This window comes from Macrobrachium nipponense, chromosome 12 (genome assembly GCF_015104395.2).
Source record: "Macrobrachium nipponense isolate FS-2020 chromosome 12, ASM1510439v2, whole genome shotgun sequence".
In the NCBI taxonomy this organism is placed as follows: Eukaryota; Metazoa; Arthropoda; class Malacostraca; order Decapoda; family Palaemonidae; genus Macrobrachium; species Macrobrachium nipponense.
In genome coordinates, this window is record NC_087205.1 from 17,298,971 (window position 1) to 17,320,778 (window position 21,808).

The following is a 21,808-nucleotide window of genomic DNA, read 5'->3' on the forward strand; positions in this document are numbered from 1 at the left end:
TCTTGACTTGCTGTAGGTACGGCAGTTAGCTGTTATCCATTTACCAGTTTGCTAATCATACTGTGCTATTATGTGACCAGAGTTCGGCTTTTAGGCGGGACAGTTCTGCCTTTTGAACATGTCCCCTTTTTTTTAGTTAGCAAAATGTCCCTCCCCTCCCTTTGTGTTTTGCTTTTGTGAATTTTCTCACTTTTTTTGTGCTACAAAAACAAAACTATCCCAATTTTAATGGAATAGTGCTGAAATTGTTTAATTTTGCCATTTCACCAGCTGGTAAATTCTGGTCCTTCTCCTTCTCCGACAGCTGCAATACCCAATGAAGTGAATTAAAAGAATGTTGTAAAGTGTATAAAGGCAGCGCCCTTTGCAGCTGCCTATGTCGGGCAAAATAAAGGGCCGAGAAATTCACCAAAGGTACGATGGCTGTGTATATATTGATTTATGTTTAATCCTCTTTGAATTTCCTCATTGGAGTCCTTTTCAGGGCTGATTTGATTGTTCGTGACCTACGTGTACAATTTTTGAAAGTTTGAGTCTTCATAGATGTCTGGCTTTTTTCAGCTTGTTAAAGCCTGAAAACATCTGTTTTTCGGCGAAAACTAATGTATTATTCCGCAGTTCATGCTGTTCCGTCGCCATTTTTCTCCCTGTCACTGATATGCCTAGGTGGTAAACAAGGGTTCGTGCATACGCAATTCACTGCCGTACCAATATCTACCGCAATCCGGGTACGGCTGCCATACCAATATCCAGTTTGAAACAACTGCGCCCTCTCTCATTTATGGAGTCAGAGCACATAGCAATAACTTAACAGATTTTCTAGCCATTTTCTATCCATATCAATACATATATAGAAAGTTTACCTACAACATCAAGTGTACTACTAGAATCTTCTTTCCCACAACTGTACTAGAATGGTATGACACAAAACAAATCATTAATACTGGCTCTATGTTTCGGGGAATGACATTTTAAAAATAAATTTTTCCCCTATAATCTTTTGTATAAAAGAATGCATAATGAATTTGCACAATAGATTCTCTCGTCTTTTCTTATTCTGTATTCAATATCTAAATTTCTTTATATGAAAATAAATATCAATGTAAAAAAGAACGTCATATACAAAGCACTGGATTTCGATCTGGAGACGACAGCCCTCAAATTTATATTTCATTTCCATTTTGCACCGATATATCCAGAAGTACAGTATACCAGTCTGTTATCTCGGTGTGTACTACCAATATTTTAATCAAATTACTTCTTGAGTGATTCCTTTGAGTAAAAGAATATCTTGTTAGATATTTAATTTAATAGCCTTGCCCATAAGTCCTTTGAGTAAAAGAATATCTTGTTAGATATTTAATTTAATAGCCTTGCCCATAAGTAAAAGGCATTTTACATCTTCTAGTAAGGTATCCTCCTAAACTGGTTTGTCATCCTTATTGCTCAGTTATGCACTGAACTTCTCTTGCACCCCGGGATGATGTGCTATAGCAGTTAGGGGGAAACACCACCTTGGATCATGGTCATCGGGCGGATCAACCTTATTCACTCAATATTTAATTGGTGAAACAAGAATACAATTACACTTTAAGCATACCATTCAAAAGATAGAAGTTTGTCAGTATAATGTGATAAATGAAAGCACCGTACAAGCTAAAATAAGCATGTGAGGTCTTCGTAAAATATGTTTTCAAGGCAGTTTTTAGATTAAATATGTCTTCGACCGACTGAGGTGCCGTTCGTAACCAGCATGGATCTCGCATCCTTCCCAGCGCTCATTTGAACAATATTAGTGGATATATGGGTAATTCTAAAGAATAGTTCCACTCGGACTGCCAGGAACGTAACCGTGGATACAACATCCACTAGGGATTGGGGCGTCCAATGTATTTCGCCGTGTTGAGTACTCGCCCCTACGGGTTAATTACAGTTGTTTGAATAAATTATTTTTTTAAAGTTCTTGTTCAAGAGGTAAAATGCATAGAAAAACCGCTACTGCTATAGTCTAGGCTGTTGCGGAATAGTAATATAGATCTACACGTATATATGTAACGTTTATTGAGCTTACGCAAGATTGCAGTTGTAATAGGCACAATAAAACAACATTTTGTTGCCTATATTAGTGAAAGTATGAATTTTCTTATTCCCGGGGTTATGGTTTGAACTGAAATTCATTTTTACCTTGTAATTGGTGCTTTTATCCTTACTGCCATCGCAACTGAAACTCCGCAGTGCTTATTTGATTGTAATTACAGTATACACATTTGGTCTTAATTCACTCCAAATTGCACTTGAACTACGTTGCTATTCCTGGTTCCAGTAATTCTAAGCCCTCATTCGGTGGTAAAGTAGACTATGGTAGTTGACATTTTCCTATGTTATTTTACTTACTGAACAAGAATTTAAAGTTACATTTATTCGGCCGACTGTAATTAAACCGTAATTTACCTATGAAGGCTACATGACGGTACAAGGGGAGCGATGCACCGACGTACAGAGTTCAAAGGTAAATAACAGATTAGTTTCAGGCGACTGACAAAATATTATCTTAAACTCTTTTAAATTAAGTAAAATAAAATAGGAAAACGTCAACTGCCATAGTCTACTTCGACTAACAATCTTCAAAGTTTTGGTTTGGGGCCAATAAACGTAAACAAACCTCCATATTTGAATTCTGGTAGGGGGGTGTGGGATACGTAACCAGCAGGGAGTGTAACATATAGGTTATGATACTAACCTAACCTAGAAGTGTTACTTGTACCCCCCCCCCCCCCCCCCAATTAAAGGAAGGCAAGCTTAGAAGTGTAACATAGGTAAGGAGTCAATGACAAACAAAATCTCTCCTTAGTCTCCTATAACATGGTGCATGCTCAGTAGGATTTGGCTTCGTAGTAGCACTAGATAGGTGGAGTTTGGTTTGTAATGGCTCCTTTATCGGTTTATTTATCACTTTATTTCACCTTGTATTTTGTGTTTCAAATGTCATAAGTAAGAGGAAATAACACAACACAGCAAAACCTTCCCTAAAGTGTTTTACCCCACCCATAACCTCGCTTTCCCATTGGTCCCCTTACCGTAGGATAGTTTTAAGGCGTAGTTCTCCCAAGTGTTTTACTCCACCCAAAACCCCGCATTCCCATCGGTCCCCCTTACCGTAGGATAGAGTTAAAACGGTAAATTACAGGTTAATTTCAGCCAGCCCCCCCAAAAATTACTTATAATTCTTGTTGAGGAGGTAAAATTCTATGAAAAAACGTCAACTGCTACAGTAGTTCGCCGCTTTATAAGGGCTTAGATCTACCCTGTTTCCTAAATGCTTACTCTAGAAACACAGTTGCAGGCAGCACACGACTACACTTTATGAGGTGCAAAGCTTTATTCCTTTGTTTACTTTACTCATTATTTAGTTTACTTTGTTACTTCAAAATGTTTATTTTAATTCATGTCTATTATCCCTTTTTTGTAACCAAATTAATCCAGAAAAATTACAGATATTTCTAAAGTAGATACAAGCAGACAGCGGCAAAATTTCATCCTTGCCAATTTGGTAGAGCTTCACACATACGCCGATGCATTTACAAACTGTTTCCATGAATTCTAGTTGTCATAGTAATGCAGTAATGATAAAATTGCTCTAATATGCACAAATACTTCAAATAGATATGCTAATTTCACTTACACATATTTTCCCCATTGTGTAAATCTTACACTCAGTTTGTAGGGTAAACACACACCAATTGGCAACACTGATAAACAATAGGAGTGCACGAACCACACTGCAGTTACTGTTCACAGCAAACGTATTGATATTTGAGTCAGGAATCTACTTACTTTTTCAACAAAGAATATTTTCAAATTAATGATTATGAATATGTAAAAAATTTATGTAATTCATGACCATTTACTGCTGTTTAACTATTTAAAAAATTATCTAGTGCACACTTCTTTCTACTGAAAAATCATGAGTTTCCTTGGATCCTAGACGGATGTTGTCATATCACAATTGTTGTGAAGAAAGTGCCCCAGCGTCTATTGGTACAAGTGGTGTGCGGATTTAGCACATGGAATGGAAAGTTTATTGACACAAGTGACTCCGCAAACATTGAGATGCGTCAATCTTCTAAATTGTTGGTGTTTCAAGTAAAAATTTTGAAAGCGTCATGGAGGTATGTTTGCACTGCGCATGTCTAGACTTTCATTAACCTCTGTTTAATCTTAGAATATGACCTTAATTTCTAACTTTGGAGAAAATACTTACTTCAAAAGGAGAGTAGAGTTCTCGAGCAGTTTCTCTCACCACCGATGACTCGTGACTGGTGCCCATCTCCGGTGTCAGGACGTGTTAAAGTACTTTTTCGGAGGGTGGATTCATGCGTGGTCAAAACTGGATCAGCTGGTCCAGTCGGTTGTTTCCCCTAGTTCAAGGCCATTGCATCAAAGTTGGAGGTTTTCCAAGTATACAGCAATACTGACTAAAAATATGAAGCCTGGAGGGTGGATTTGCATAGAAAGTCAGAATGTAGCAAGATAAACAGACAATACAATATTTGCAGCATGATTTTTTTTTTTTTTTTTTTAAATAATTTTACCAGTTTAATAGCAGGTGCTAGCAGATTTATGTTAATACATGCATTCAGCTATAAATCCTTTAATACTACTATTTCGCTCCAGATTGGAATCTATATATTTTCATATATATTAACTGAAGGGGAATTTTTTCGTTTATAAGGAATTTGTCGACTCATGGGCGTGAACCACGGAACCAAGAATTCAGGACATATGGTGAGATGTATTTTTTTTGCCGCCTCTCGCCTACAAATTCCTGTCGTGCTTGTAGAGCTTTTGTCGCGCTTAGCCATATGAGTTTTATCACATCACTGTGATTATATGTATATAAGCACGTTAATATGCGATAAGGTTTATCCTAATGCTAAGATTAAAGGTTTGTTATTTATGACAAATGCAAATTAAATAATTGGTCATATGCAGTGTGTTGCAATTAGAAATGGCTAAGGAAAATTAAGATGAGTCACAAAAATAGGAATGAGCAAACAGTGGTAAAATCATTCAGACCAGTATACGTACATGTTAGCTATGTGTAGCAGAAAATAGGCCATCCTATATCACCGATAGCATTTACTTAGTATTACCTGAACACCAGTAAACTGTGCCTATTCAGACATTCCATAAGGCTAAAAATACAAAGAGGCTTACAAAACAAGGACTTGATCCAAGCAGATGGTGCCGGTCATATATACCAACAGGTTCTGCTTTGATCAGTAGGGATGGGCCAATTTATAAACTACAGCTAGTTGTCGACTTACGACCTATGGGAGTTACAACTGATCGACTTTACAACCACCCATAACTAAAACGACTGGGAAGCGACTTGAGCAAGAAAGAATGGCGTCCAGCTGAACATACAACAGTTTTTCCCCAGTTCCCGCATCTCCACACACGCAGCTCACTTTTCATGCTACTAATGACTATTATCATGTAATCCGCAACAAGGATATAACTCCAGTAAACTTATGTTATCAAACAACCGTAGATAAATTTGAGAGAGAAAAATTTTAATAAAAACTTCAGGTCTTGAAAGAACACATTTTAATGTTTTCATGCCGATAAAAGATAAGTGATGTAACTAATGGTGAAGCTTGTACTAAGATGAAATCAAGGGAAAGTACTGAATGGAATCGCGTAATATTTTTGCACAATAAACAATCACGCCGTATAATGACAAATTGCCTTGTCTCATAAGTAAAGTATCTAGATATTTTATACTAACTAAAAGCAAGGTAATTTGCACCGAAATGAGTTAAATATGGTGAAATAAAACGTAAACACGGCGAACTAAACTTGTATTTGCCATCAGCTGATTTCGAAACCAAAACATTGACCGCTTTGTTAGTATTGTTAATATGAGAATACATACAATATTATTGGATACAATAATGTACAACTTTTTAAGAGAATCACGGAAAAGTTGCATGTTCTTTGTATTTTCAATTCATAAATAGGGTAATCAACTGACTGGACTGGCTAACTCACCGACTACCGCGTTTTTGGCCACCCACCGAAAAAGTACTTTAACACGTCCTGACACCAGAGGTGGTCATCAGTCATGAGTAGTTGGTGGTGATAGCAGGAGCTCAAGACCTCTGCTCTCCTTTTGAAGTAAGTATTTTCTCCAAAGTTAGAAATTAAGGCCATATTTTAAGATTTAACCAGAGGGTAATGAAAAGTGTGGCCACAATACCCCCATGAAGCTTTCAAAATTTTTACTTACCATTAAAAATGTTTAGAAGATTGACGCCATCTCGATGTTTGCGGAGTCCCTTGTGTCAACAAACTTCCCATTTCCTGTGCTAAATCCGCACACCACTTGTACCTATAGACGCTGGGGCACTTTCATCACAAGTCGTAAACACTACTTCCAACCACTACTTATCCAAGGGAACTACGGCATTCTTTGCGGCCTTTTGCGCTCTTCAACTGTTTATCAGTGTTGTCAATTGGTATGTATTTACCCTCCAAACTGGGTATAAGACTTAACAAAACTGGGGAAATAATTAAAATTAGTGTATCTATTTGTAGTATATATACATATTATAGAAATTTTATCATTACTGCATTACTATGACAACTAGAATTCAATGAAACAGTTTGTAAATGCATCGGCGTGTGTGTGACACACTACTAGATCGGCAATGATGAGTTAATTTTCTTCTCGTCATCTGCTCGTAAGTACATCAGAAATATTTGTAATTTTTCGGGGTTAATTTGGTTGCGAATAAGGGATAAGGGACATGCATTAAATAAACATTTTGAAGTAACAAAGTAAAGTTAAACTAAATAATGAGTAAAGTAAACAATTAAGGGAATAAAACTTTGCACCTCATAAACAGTTTAGTCGTCTGCTGCTCGTAACTGTGTTTGTGGAGTGAGTGCTTAGGAACCAGGGATAGCAATGTGGTTCAAGTGCAATTTGGAGTGAATTAAGAACAAAATGTCTATAATTACAATTAAATAAGCACTGTGGAGTTTCAGTTGTGATGGCAATAAGGATAAAAGCACCGATTACAAGGTAAAAATGAATTTGTTCCGATACGTAATACAAACCATCGGTCCGTTAACAATAGGAAGTAGCTAGCGGCAGCTGGAACGGTCGTAAGCTTCGAACAAGGGGTAGAACGGTAGTTAAACTGCTTGTCCGAGCGCGCGACGGTGGGAGGTAAACAAATCACTTTTGCTTTCGGCCGCGGTGTGAAGGACGTGTTGAAGGGACTGTTCGTATCGCGCTCTACCCGCTTCATCGTCGTATGCTTTGTTTATATTGTGTTTTCTACTAATGGTTTTGGTTTTTGAACTTGAAAAATGAAACTGTAAGTACACTGTTTTCATTTTCATTACTTAATTATGAACCAACATGGAGCTATCGCCGTAGATGCGGCGATTTCCTCTCTTTTCATGAATTGAACCCTTGAATTATGTCTCGGTGCCGAGGGCGGGCGCGCTCGCGCCGAGTCATGTATTTTGGGCGAAAGTGTGTAATTGAAAAATGTAAGTACTCTTTTCATTATATTTTTGCCCTGTGCGTTCGTTACCGAGAGTGTGATTGCGCTCGGCACGAGCCTTTTATTTTGTATAATAGAATGCAATGAAAGTGGATTCGCAATTGCAATATTCTTTTCATTTATTTATTTGCATGAATTTAATTTGGATCAATTTTCGTTCTTACCCGGGAATTGATCCTTACGATTATTTTATGTGAAAGTGAATCGCAAGTGCAGTATTCTGTTTCATTTTCATATATATTTTATGATAGCATCATATTATTGGATCAAGTTTCCGTTCTACCCGGAATTGATCTTTTCCCTTTAAGTTCTATGAAGTGAATCAAGCAAGGGCAGTATTCTGTTTCATTTCATATTACTTTTCACTGCTGTGCGGGGGTAGGGGAAGCGAAGGTCTGCCAGGAAGTTGTCGGAAAGCTCTCCCGCGACTCCCTTGGTATCCGATTCTTCGTCTTCCTTCCTGCCCCCCGCTCAGCTTCTTCGTTGTATTTTGTATTTGGGGTCTTCCTTGCGTTCGGGGTGGGGCATGTCTTCCCCCCGTGCGTGAGGGAACCCCTCTTACTAATCTATCTATGTTACCGCAGGTGCTACATCCGTGGGAGACGACCTTGGACAGGTATGAACCACCGCGGCGGCAGGGCGTGCCTAGCATCCACGAGCTGCTGCAGCGTCTAGCGAGGTCTGGGGCGGTCTCCACTACTACCACGGCCGCTTATGCTGCTCCCCCCCCTCCTGGTCTACACTCCCCATGCTGTGTCGGTGACGCCGTCTGCCGCTACTAGGGCCGCCGCCGTACCGAGGGGGGGTTGCCGCCGCCGCCTGTTTTCTTTCGTGTTGCCTGCCCCAGACTTCCGCTTTTCCAGCAGCTCGCCCCTGGAACGGCCGCCAGTACCCAGGTTCCGCTGGCTGCCGATATTCTACGAGGCGATCGCTGGGCCTGCCGTACCTGCCGCTGATGTGATTTCCGCTGTTGGCTTGGCTGTCCCTTCTGGGTCTACCGCTGCCGCTGTTCCTGCCGCTCCTGAGCTGGTTGCTGTTCCTGTCGCTCCTGGTTCCTGAGCCTGTCCATGCTGGTCCTGCCCACGGTGTGTCTTCCCCCAGTCCCCAGGTCCTTCCGGACAGGTGCAGTCGGGCCGTGTTGCTTCGGCAATAGCCCCGGCTCCGGCCTGGATGGAGGACCTGACGACTGTCCTGCGTGAGCTGACGAGGAAGAGAGAGAGGAAGCTGTCATCTTCGTCTTCATCGTCTGCTGCTGCCTCTTTCCCCTTCGACTTCTAAGGGCCCATAAGCCGAAGAAGAAGAAGACTGCCTTCCCCCCTAAGAAGTCTCCTTCGGGAACTTCTAAGGGCCCGTCCCACGGGTCCTTCTGCTGGTCCTCCTGCTCCTTCGGGAGCGGGGCCCGTCTCCCCTTCCGTAAGGAAGAGATAGACGGGGACCAGAGGAGTATCGGTTAGCTCTGGTACTTCCTCGCCTGGTGCTAGCGGCGATGCCGCTACGCCAGGTTCTGGCTCGGTCTCTCGTTCGCGAGAGATCCCGAGTGTAACGTTCTCCCTCGGGAGACCGTGCAGCCAAGTGTCGGCGCAGAGTTCGCTCGGCGCCAAGACGCGGCACGGAGCAGAACGGCTGTGAGAGACGCTCAGGTGACTCTTGCCAGGCCAGCGGCCGCTCTTGCAGCGACCAGCTGGTAACCCGGGTTTTCCCCCCTAAGAAGGCTCCTTCGGGACCTTCTAAGGGCCCGTCACGCCTTCCGGCGATTTCTGAAAGGAGCTCTTCTGAATGGTCCCTCCCTGCTCCCTCGGGAAACAGGGCCCGTCCTTTTCTTCTACCAAGGAGAAGAAGACGGGGACCAGAGGAGTACCAGCTTTGGCTGGCACTTCCTCGCCTGGTTCTAGCGGTTCTGCCGCTAAACCAGGAATCCGCCTACCCGGCTTCTCGTCCAGCCAAAGTCTTGACACCCGAGCTCGCTCGCCGCCAAGACCGAAGCGCGGAGCAGAAGACTGGCGAGTGTTTGTTGCAGACGACTCTCGCCAGGCCAGTGGAGCTCTCGCACCGCGACCAGCTGGCTGCTCTGGGTTGACGTGACGGTCGCTGACCAGCCACGGGTTGAGGCGAGGAAGGGGTCCCCGCGGCCGTCGGTACCAGCCACGGCTGGTAGGGTACCAGCGGCTCGACGCGCCGAATGAGGACGCTCCGCCGGTCTCACCGCGACAGCGAGCCTAGCAGGCGTCACCTGACGCCGCTCCCATCGGGACCGGGCGGAGACGGTTAACCAGCAACAGCTCGCCTGACGCTAGAGATCAGCGTCGACGTTCTCAGCCGAGCCTCTCGCCCCAGGCGAGCGGCAAGGCTAGGCCTGCTGCTCGATCGCCACCGCGGGTTGACGATCAGCAGCAGCCCTCCAAGCACGCTGGTCCTGCCAGCGAACTAGGGGGGAGCGTCAGGTCTGCCTCTCCTGTACCTTCAACCTCCTCGGGCTACACCGGGAGGAGCGAGGTACCTATGAGTGATCGCGAGAGGTGCGCCGCTCGCGATCCCGCTATGACGCCGTATGGACCAGGCACGGTTCTAGGACCGACCAGGACATACGCGCAAGTAGCTGGAGGCGACCGTCAGGGGTCTGCCGCTGTTCCTCCTTCTGAAGGAGGAGTATCTCGGGATCTGTTCTTGTTGGAGGGACTGGACGGTCCTACTCCGCAAGACGCGGTTACTCCCGAGATACAGAGGAATTTGCAGAAGTCATTAAGCTGATTCGTCAGCATAATGACCTTGCGGAAAGATTGCCGCTCCCACCAGCAGAGCCCACGTCTCTGCTCGAGTCGTTTTGGGGCCCGAGAGGGAACCCAAACCGACGGTGGGTCTGCCGCGATCGGAGCTTGCCGATTCTGTCTCGAACCAGAGTCTCTCGTCTCCGGACAAGAAGGCTCTCTCAGTTCAGGCCGGTCGATCAAGCTACTTCCACCTCTACTGCGACAGCGGCGTTCTACGTGTCTTCGGACACCGTATTTAAATACTCCTTCGGTCCTCCTGAGAGGTTTCGACTCGACGAGGACTGGAATGAGTCGGAGGACCGGTATCGCTCTCTCCTGTCAGGTGTCGATCAGCCCCACCCAGACGACGTTCACAGTGGCGGCAGACCCTTACCTACAGTGAGAATTCGTAACCCTCCGCGGGAAAAAGGGAAAAGTTTTCTCCTGACGATACGTTTTCCCAGACTCTGAGAGGCCATCGCCGCAAGGCGATGGCTGCTCCTACTCTTCTCCAACTGCTAGTTCCACTGGGAAGGCGAGCGAGTATCCAATTCTCCCGCCCCCATTCCCTCTCTCCTTACGGCTACGAGGGAAAGGGGAGGGATCCTACAGAGATTTCTCTGTAGGATCCACGTTCGGGACTGCGCTACCGGGGGGACCTTCGGGTCCTACCTGACGTAAGCCCCGGTCGTTGAGGAGGAATCCTGCCCCATTCTCGATTTCTACGGGAATCGAGAGGACCACCAGCCGATATCGTTCGAACGAATTCGGTGGGGGTTTCGCAGACTGCTTAGAATTCTACGGAAATTTCCAGCGCATTCAGAGTGTTCGAGTTTTTTACGATCTCCAAACACTTACGCGAGACCACGGTCCAAAGTGAGCGAGACGAGAATCCCCCGATATGTTACACGATAATCGGGAACCTCGCCTATGCTCGAATTCCTGGAATTTCTAGCATTGGGAAGAAGACTGCTGCTGAAAGAAACTATCTCACAGTAGGCGACCAACCTGGAATAGAGAAGATCGGACGGGAATATCCAGTTTGGCTTGAACTATCGTCTTAGTATTCTGTTCACCATTGAAGCTTCCTTCGAGGAGACTTCTCCTTCACTCTCTTTGATAGAGATCGAAGGTGGTCGGTCTCCAATCCTTATTTTGTTTTCTTGAAGGAAAGAATTTAGGATGGAGATCGTTGTTCAGAATCCTACAAATATACTACGTATATTAACCTCGCGACATGATTCTACTAAGCAGTTGAATTGTCGAGGGGTAGGCGCATATCCTAGTTAATCTACGGATTGCGACTTATAAGAGAAGTATTCTAATTGAACTGCAACTCGGGGTTGCCTGCAACCTCCCAGGAGTTTTCAGTTTCAATTTTATATACTTATGGTTTTGTCACGACAACACCATTTCAACTTTTATATTTACCGAAATTCGTTTCGCTTAAATTAATTGCTCGAGCATATCTTTTATGCTCGGTAGTTCTAGCCGAACGCATTCCTTCGTGGAATAATGGATTACCTGGCAACTCAGGATGACGAGTCAGCGAGAGCTCAGGCGCGTATTGAACTGCCTGATAGCAGCTCAGTATCAGCTGGGCCTCCGAGATGCACGGTCATGTATGTCTCTCTCTCCCCTGCTTTGATTGACTACCGAACCGTATCTCTGCCCAACAATCATGGACTTAGGTCTCTGATTAACGGGGATTCTCGCAATAATGAAGGACCATCTACTGCTGTGACGCTAGATTCCATCGCCTTCGACATTGCGAGAATTTTCAACAGAGATATCTCTTGGACTCTTTCATCTTTCTGTTTACCGCACGGTAAACAGAAGTCTGTACAAGTCTCCCGCTGCATCGCACTGCGATAATGCGAATGATTTTGCAGACATCTGAGTTTGTCTTCAAAATATCTCGTATTCTTAGGTGTTACAATTGTTCATTGTTTCAACCCGAATTACGAGATCTGTCAGAAGACATCGCCTACTCTCCGACCTGACAGCTCTACTTCCAAATGTTCAGCCATGAGAAGCAGTTCTTCAGCGGCTTTCCCCTGTGTTTTCATTACTGAAGAACGCCCCGCTTTCATTGCAACTACGACTTCTCACCGGACAGCAATGAAATAGCGGTTAGCGTTTTCAGTCATTTGTAAGCACAGGTTATGAATCTTGAGAATCCTTCTCTCGATTCATCTGTGAAGACGTAGGTTGCATTCAATATCTACCTTCGTCTTCAACGGTACATAGTGTTGTTTTCTCCTTAGCTGAGATTCAACAACCATGAGATGTTTTACCTTCCAGGGACCTCGGTCTCTAGAAGGCAATTGACTTTCGCCTGTTGGGCACATGCCTTAAGGGGGCCGGCCGGCTAATGCCCTTTTTCAAGGACAGGACTTTGATATTCATACCACTTAATAAGGTGACTTGGGACATCTCCAAACCGCATATGATTTTCGCCTCTGACCTTCAGTTTTGTGACGCCAGGGCGATTTATCCCGAAAATAACCATTTTTCAAAATCTATTCTCCTCCCTTGATATTTAATATTAAGACCTGGGATTACTACCATATATAGACCTGATGTAGACCTCCAATCGAATGGAGAGATTTTTTTTGTTTTTTTTTTCTCTAAAAGTAATTTTTTTTGCAAGATATGAATTTTCAATATGGTAAAAAAATAAACCCTATAAATCAGGAGAAAAAATAAAAAAAAAAAAATACGAAACAAAAATTGGAAAAAAGGGCTCTATTTGATTGTTCTATAATGTCTTCCTGAGTTATATACCAAATTCCAATGTTATAGCTTTAAAACTTAGTGAGGAGATAGACTTTGAAGGTCAATAAGTATAGTTTTGAGATACGGGCGTTCAAAGTTTCCCTTCGTATTTCTATAAAGACAAAGTTAATAATAATGATTATTATGAATGTATATTTCTTTTTTGTGTATTAATAAACCAAAACTATTTTATTTATCATAATTTAATCATAAATGATGATCCCTTTGCTCATATATCGCAGCCTGGGGCACTGCTTGAGGCAAGATGGGGCACTCCTTCCTACGCAATTGCTCTCTCCCCTTCGCTAACTCGGCTTATTACAGCGAATTTTCTTCTTCTGTATGTTAGCGAGATGTTTTCCTTGTATTTTTCCTCTTTGGCATGATGAAATCTTGCCCGAAACCAAGATAAACAAACGTAAATGCAAGAGAATTTCAAGAGGTGAAAATCCGAAGGCGTACTCTTTTTTTACAAAGACAATTTAATAAATCATGATTATTATGAATTTCATATTCCATTTTGGGTTTTAAAAAACCCAAACTTTGTTATTTATCATGAATGAAGATCTCTTTGCTCAAAGATCGTCGTAGCCTTGGGCACAGTGTGACGTGTGCTGTCAAGCAAGACGGGGGCGTTACTAAGCAACCCTCCCCTCTCTCTTCACTAAATACGCATATATTATGATATTCTGTAATAATACTTGAGCGATTTTTTTTTCTTCGTCTGTATGTTAGCAAGATGTTTTCCTTGTCTTTTCCTCATTGGCATGATGAAATTCTTGCCGAAACCTACATAAACATACGTAAACGCAGGCGTATGTCAGAGGTGAAATGGAACGTGTAAACAACTCGATGTCTGTAACCACACTAAATCACGACTGGACTACTTGGCCTGAAGTCTCCTTCTCGACTCGGGGAATGTCCTTACAGATGCCCATTTCTCCCAATTTCTTTGACAATAATTATCAAAATTTACGATAATAGAGGAAATATTGCATTTTCTTGTACGGATCAATGTTTTAGGCTTATTGAGTTACGTTAACTAATTACCCTGTAACTACGAAAGTAAGAGGAATTTTGACGAAATATTTCGTATACGTATTCTCAATTGCCATATGAAGCTCCATGAATTTTTTCATGTCTTTGCATTTTTCGCCCTATACCTCCATATATAGGTGTTCCGGCCGGCCCCCTTAAGAGAATCATCACCTCGCTGTCCGGCATTGGTGACAAACAAATACATTATTTGTTTGGTCTCTCGGCATAACCCTTTAAAGGCGAAGGTCACGTGACTTACTCGGATGCTTTGACAACTTGCCTCCTACCAAGGAAACGCAGTCAGTTGGCAGCTGTCAGAGCGGCCGAGTCAGTTACGAAACTACGCTGTTGACTTAGTTCGGTTGTTACAGAGCAATCATTACTTCGTTTTAATAGCTTGTACAGTACCCATACCATTGACACCCACCATGGAGTGTCGGTGTCCTATCCACTACCGAGAACTTCGCTGCATGGGGATAGGAGGATGTGAGAGACTTCGTGGCAAACGGACAGACCAGTATGGTACTGGACATCACCGAAGTAGAGAAGAGGGTATAGGTCATGCGACTATTCCTTCTTTTCCTCTGAGCAACTGCATGACTTCTCCTGCGAAGTCAAGCATCCAGGGGATGGGGATCCGTGACGCTCGATTTCGTACCGAACTTCGTAGCGAAGACTCAGAACCCTTCGGTCCCTGACGATTGGTTCGAGTCGTTCACAATCCCCTCCCTAATGGACTTCACCGCCTTCGATGCGAAGGAGATGCTGCCTTGTCCGCAAGAACTTCTCCGTGGCGCAGGTACTGAAGGCAGGGGTCTGGTCCAACCGTCCACATGCCCTTCCTTCTACCTTCGGGATATTGCCCACAGGTCCTTGGATCTTTTTCCTTGGGACCCGTGGTGGCTGCTCAACACGTTGTGTAGCGAACCCAGACCCTCGCAGGCTGAACAGCATCGAGTCCTGGTGTGACCGTAAGAATGGATGAGTGAATGAGAGTGTGACTGGCTCCTCTTCCACTTTCCCTTTTTTCTTCCCCTCTACCTGTGGTTAGAGGGACACGGTCGTCACCCTGCTGGATAAGGACAAGATGCAGGTGAGCTACTCAACAGAGCCCCATCCGCGTATATCCACCACTTCCTCCAACAAGGGGGAGGAAGTGGATGCCAGCTTGAGACAACCCATACTTTATGTTGCCTCTTGCAAACAGGAACAAGTTCTTGCTTGCTGGTACGAAGAGATACGCTTGCCTCTCTCTTAGTACTCGGCCCAGAGGTCTGACCATTGATCCTACGGTGCACACCCCGATCAATCGGACAGAGGCTTGGATCCCTCCCTCGCTCTTACGACCAGGGAGGCATTCCAGGGATGGACGAACACCAGTCTGTTCATCAAAAGACTCAGATTCCTCCCACCAAGAAGTGAGTCTTCCTATTGTTAAAGGACCGATGGTTTGTATTACGTATCGGAACAACAAATGACAATTTGTCGAAAATTGCATTTTTCCTAACTATACAAACCTGAGGTCCTTTACATATAGTCCCTCCTCATGCCACCCCTCACTCTGCATATTTTGCATGGGCCAAAAGCAAAAGTGATTTGTTTGCCGCGCGACTGTCGGACAAGCAGTTAACTACCGTTCTCCCCTCCCCTTGTTCGAAGCTTACGACCGTTCCAGCTGCCGCTAGCTACTTCCTATGTTAAAGGACCTCAGGTTTGTATAGTTAGGAAAAATGCAATTTTAGACAAATTGTCATTTCAGTTCAAAACCATGACCCCAGGAATAAAAAGTTTCATACTTTCACTAATATAGGCAACAAAATGTTTTATTGTGCTGATTACAACTGCAATCTTGCGTAAGATCAATAAACGTCACATATATATGCTAACATTGTTCAAATGAGTGCTGGGAAAGATGGCGGATTGTCTGTGGTTAGAACGGCCGGTCACGCCATTGCCGCCATATTTGATTTCAAAACTGCCTTGAAAACATATTTTACGAAGAGCTTGCATGCTTCTGTTAGTTCGTATGGGGCTTTCATATATCACATTATGTTGACGAAACTTCAGTCTTTTGAGGGGTATGCTTAAAGTTGTAATTGCATTCTTGTTTCACCAATTAAATATCAAGTTTACCCTATACGTAGCTGAAAATTAAGCCTTTAGGTAATTTCACATACAAATAGCCTAGTTTCCGACTTAGCCTACTGCTAGCTATGTTCTGACTGCTTTTTATTATTTTACTACTCACATATTTTAACTTCATCATTTTTTAACTTTGTATTTTACATTTCTTTAAAATAGTGTACTACTTTAACACATTTAGCCTACATTCTCGAGTTAGCTTACCCAATCGTAAGTCTAAATACAGTACTAAAATCTCTGAATCTGCACTTTATGATCGGTGACTTTCATATCCGAAATTTTGTAGCTTCATTATTATCGCTATTAGTTTCTTAGTTGATTTTTATTGTAGAGGATAAAGAGATGTGCAAAATAATGAATGAATTTTGCCGATAACTGCATTTGAATGTCGCTGTCGCCGTCAAACCGTAAACAAAGCACAGCGGCGCCATCTATTGAGGAAAATGAACAGTAAACTATTCGCTAACAAAATAAAGATTTTTTTAGTATGGATAAAGATTTATGCTTGCACTTCTTGCCTCCAGCATCATATAATCTCATAGGTGGCATATCAAATAGGTAAATACATAGTTACGTAAGACATTATCAAAATGGTGTCTCAAGCCCATACAGAGTAAGGAATTTGTGCTTGACAGATGTCTCGTTGTTTTGATTAAAAGTTTAAAGGTTTGGCTTGGTTGAGCATGCTCAAGTGGAATATTTAAAAATACATATATTTATTCTTCCAGGGTTAATATCAAAAACATTTTTGACTTCGCATATTTACATAACTAACAACTATTTTCATACAAAGGATATATGGCATAGTTTTTGCTGCCTTGAAGTTGTAAACAATACGTGGTGCGTCCCAGTTGACGGCGGAACGATCTAATGGCTGCTGATTTAAAACAAGCCAAACCACTTTGAGTTTCCAGACCGTAGAATGCCAGTTTTAAGATATTCAAGTGCACTAATAAATTTCTAAATTATATCGTATATGTAGTATACAGCATAGTACTGTAGGCTAGGTACTGTATTTTTTTTTCATATATATTCTATATATATATATATATAGTTATATATATATAATATATATAAATAAATATATATATATATGTGGTTTATGTACCATGAAAACATCATTGTATACGTGAGGCTAACTTGTTAAATGTAATTCAATTTCTCTGTACTGAATTCTCATAAGCCAATGTGCATTGAACCTAGAGAATTATCTGAAAATAATAATTACTATGCCATAAATGTATGAAGTAATGCTGTGTAGTGTAGGCTAGGCTACCCTATATGTAAAGATGGTACTGATTACCCTAGTGTAGTCTAGGCTAGTACTATAATATTCTTACGGTAAATTAACACGGGCCGACTTACGTCCAAATCGATTCAGGACCGGTTGGTCGGAACCAATTGTGTTCGTAAATCAACAACTACCTGTACAGTGGTCCCCCCGTATTCGCTGGGGGATGCGTACCAGACCCCCCGTGAATAGTTAGAACCCGCGAATGTTTGGAACCCCTATAAAAATGCTAAAAACAGCCTATTTTTTAGTTAAAACTCAAGAAAAACCCACTAATGAAACCAGGAATTTGTGGATATTTATCATAGAAAAATACCGCGAATGTGCGAATTTTCCACGAATAATGCAGGGAAACGTTCCCGAGAGAAATCTGCGAATGTGTGAGTCCGCAAATCTGGAGAACGCGAATAAGGGGGGTCCACTGTATATGAATTTTAAGTTTAATACATTGGTAATCTTTTGTCTTACTCTTTCCAGTTGTACTATGGGAATCATAAACATTACTGACATACCTCTCTTTTCATACAAGTGAAGTCTGTGATAGTGGCAGAGGATTTTAGTACTGTTGCATTGGTGTGTGAACATCATGACTTTATACTCTCCATAAGATTATAACTTGAATTAATCTCTTTCAGGACTTTGAATTTCTTGACCTGTCTGGGGTGTGTGATGAGGACAGGCAGCATCTCCTCTCTCTCTTCAACAGTGACAATCCAGCTGTGGTTTTGTTAGCTTCAGAAACTCAGAGTGAAAATTTTGAGGATGTGGAAGAGGCCACACTCACACCACCCATTCCTCAAACTCCCCCTCAGGTGGTGGTTGTGGAATCTGAAGGAACTCCACCACCACTGCCTGAGTCTCTTCCTGTAGAGGAATCTGTTGAAGATGACTTTGCAGGACCCATCGCATACCTCCCTGATGGTGAGTAGTGTCATGATATTTATGTAGCATTTTTAGCATGGTGTGAAGTGCAGTCTGGCATCTTAATGCCTTTGTAATTAAAATTAATTCAATTTTTCCAACTCACAAACTTGGTATATAGTACTGTGCCTTTGCCATTCACTTGTGCTGTAGTTTACAGTACCTCTGAAATTAAAATTCAAAAAGTGTACTTTTTATTTTCTCTCTCTCTCCTACTAACAGTTTTTAATATAAATTGTTACCTTGAGTAAATAGGCTTGGAAACAGACTGGAGGTTGTGGCTAGGGTGTAATACTTTTGACCATGTGTGATCTTATTACACATTCCTTGGGTTATACTGGACATTAATTACCTTCCTTTATCAAAACTGTAAAGCCTTGGTGGTGAACAATATGGAGAGGAAAGAGACTGGAACATGGTCATAGGTACTTAATAGCTTGGGTTAACAACCCCAACCAGGTACCAAGCCTATTGAATTTGGTTATACTTGAGCACTAATGAAATTAGGTTATACTTGAGCACTAATGAAATTAAATTTTAAAAATTCATTTATAAAAAGCATGCTAGTTTATTGTGAATTTATGCATGTACATGGTATTTGTCCTATTTGTGTTGTGAAGCCAATTTTTGTGGGGTAGATTTATGTAGGAGGCAGCATTGACGGATAAAGAACCTTTGTTATTAGGAAAAAAGGAAAAGCCATTGAATCAACTGTGGCTGAAGTTGTTTAATGATAACTTGAACAGATCAGATGTTGGGTTTACATTTTTTGTTCATTATTAAACTCATCGAGGTTGAACTGCCTTAATCATTATGACATCCCATGATTGAATTTGGAAGGTTGAATGTATAGTGTCATGTTGTCTGCTGTGGTGTTGAACAAACCTATTTTTTTTTTATTGGAGCTAACATTTTTGTTGTTGTTGCTATAGATGATTTTATTATTTGTTGATCTGATGTGCTACCTTTGAATTTTAGATAATTTTTTGAAATATCACTAAAGTAGAAATACTGCCTGTAATTTTTTTGAAATATCACTAAAGTAGAAATACTGCCTGTATATGATTTTGAGAAAGAGACATGTTGGACTTAACTGACAGGTGGGGATGTGGCAGAGTACAGTATTTCCTCATCCAACGAAATAAACTTGGAATGACGAGGTCATAACATGACAAAGCAAATATGATGGTTTCTTCTATTACCCAAACTGATGGTATCTTCTATTACTCAGTGGTGTGCTTGGCACTAGGCAAAAGCATATATTGTAAAAGAATTCCTTGTAACCTAAGCCAATTTGTTATTACCAGAAGTACTTTGGCAAAAATCTATCAGTGTAGGTAGATCATACTGATTTTGTAAAATGTTTATGTATGAGGTAACCTTTTAACAAGAAAAAATAGTATGTAGATTTTCCATCCTATATAGTTTTGATGAGAGCCCTGTACTTGGATTCCTTCTCATCAATGACCTTGTCACCAGATGATTAAATTGGAAATTTACTGAATAGCCTAATGGTTTCAGTGCGAGGTCATTAGCCCAGATATTAAAAAAAAAAAAAAAAATCTAAACAGGATCCCAAAGTTCATTACAAGATATATTTTATACTGGGATGCCCCTGAATCCTTATGGCCCTGTAGGGTGTTAGTGCCATCAGTGCACTGTAGGCATTACTAAATGTTTGTAGCATCCTATCATCCCTAGCCGCACCCACTGTTTAGCCTTTTATTTCACCTCCATTCTGCTTCTTCATGCAATCTTGCTTTCCAAAAACCCCAACTCTTTTTTCATGAAGCAACCCTTATCCCTCTACTCAGGTTGAGCTCGTGCCATGTGAAAGTGGAAAAACAATTTAATCTTTGCTGCAAATGCCTGGTAATGCCTCCTTGCCTTCATAATGGCTTATGTCAGATTTTTCCAGATGAATGAGGATCTGAATTTACCTTTTCTATTCCTTAACCCATTCTGCTACTATCCCAAGTATACTTTTGAACCATGACTGCATACTTACAATATTTTTCAATCATGAGCATCTCTTATTTTACAGTCATGATAAACTCATCCCTTAAGATAAGATATCTGTATACTTGTTTTTATAATCTTAATTTTATTGGTTCTTTGATGCATTCCAATTTCCTATCCTTCTGCTCCCATTAGTGAGTTTTTATTGTGCATTTTCCTCAATAGATGACAGTGTCTTGCTTGCTTTTGTAATGCCTAACATTAGCTTTTTAAATGCTATCCAGAAAGAATTTTTGTTTAAGTAATTATATATAATTTTTGGCTTATCTTCATTGTTATATGCTTTGCATGTTTATTGTAGAGTATTTTTGAATGTGTGTTTTATCTTTAGTTACCTTAATAATTTGAAAATAAATTGCGTCTTCCTTTTTTTTGATTTTGACCACTTGCAGTTGTAGGCTGACTTGTTTTTCCAGTGGCAAATTTGCGTTTAAACAAAAACACTAAGCTTATGCCTCACAATGTAGTGTAGTTCATAGCCTATTATTGAAATCTGTATGCTTTAAAAGCTTTCTTTAACATATACCTACTGTTTTAATTCTGCTTGTTAAGATCTTTAGTGCTCTTGTATCGTTTGACCACCAGTAAGACATCTGAAATACTGCTCCCAAGTATTGACCATGAATACTTCTGCTATAGAGATTTTTTAAAAGTACAAGATCATCATCATTATGAATTGAAAAGATTATTGAAAAAATAAAAACTACATGTATATAATGTATGAGTTAAAGATGAACAAAGATATTAGGGTCGGTTTTGCCAGTCATAAGATGGGGAATACAAATAAGAGGGAATACCTGTCTATAATGTGTGCTTGTCTGAAACCTGACTTGTTTGCAAGTGGGGAAATGTGTAATAGTATTGAAATTTAGATTTTAACGTACCACTTTTTTCAGGGATTAGTAAAGTGTATGGATTTTATTTCAGAATTAGGTGCTAAAAGTGTTATGCATCTTGGCGAGGTTGTGCTTTTTATTTTTAATCTGTTATCCTGTTATTTTGTCTGAATTCTCTGAATTTTGTTTCCCGTTTGGTTTTCTTGCATGATGGGATTTTGCTACATTTCAAGGAGATTTTTCCTTTTCAAGGGTGTACAGAACTAATGACTAGGACTGCTTGCTTTATCAAAGAAAAAGTGCTATACTTTATCTGAATGTGTAAAATTAACTTGTTTTTGGTAACTATATAAATTATAATTAGTCGTGGGAATCTTGTAGTCGTTGTCATAGACTAGTATGATTTTAAGTTAATTTCCACATTCAGTAGCCAAACTAAGCTTCTTCACATTTTTA

At 41.3% G+C, this 21,808-nt stretch overlaps 1 protein-coding gene across 1 annotated transcript in view; it reads left to right on the top strand.

Annotated features, from left to right (window-relative positions):
* Positions 1-21,808, top strand: part of LOC135224377 (protein piccolo-like) — a 44,548-nt gene that overhangs the window by 1,357 nt on the left and 21,383 nt on the right. The window contains exon 2 of the mRNA XM_064263334.1: positions 18,212-18,497. Within this exon, the coding sequence (XP_064119404.1) occupies positions 18,212-18,497 (286 nt within the window). The remainder of the gene's footprint in view (positions 1-18,211; positions 18,498-21,808) is intronic.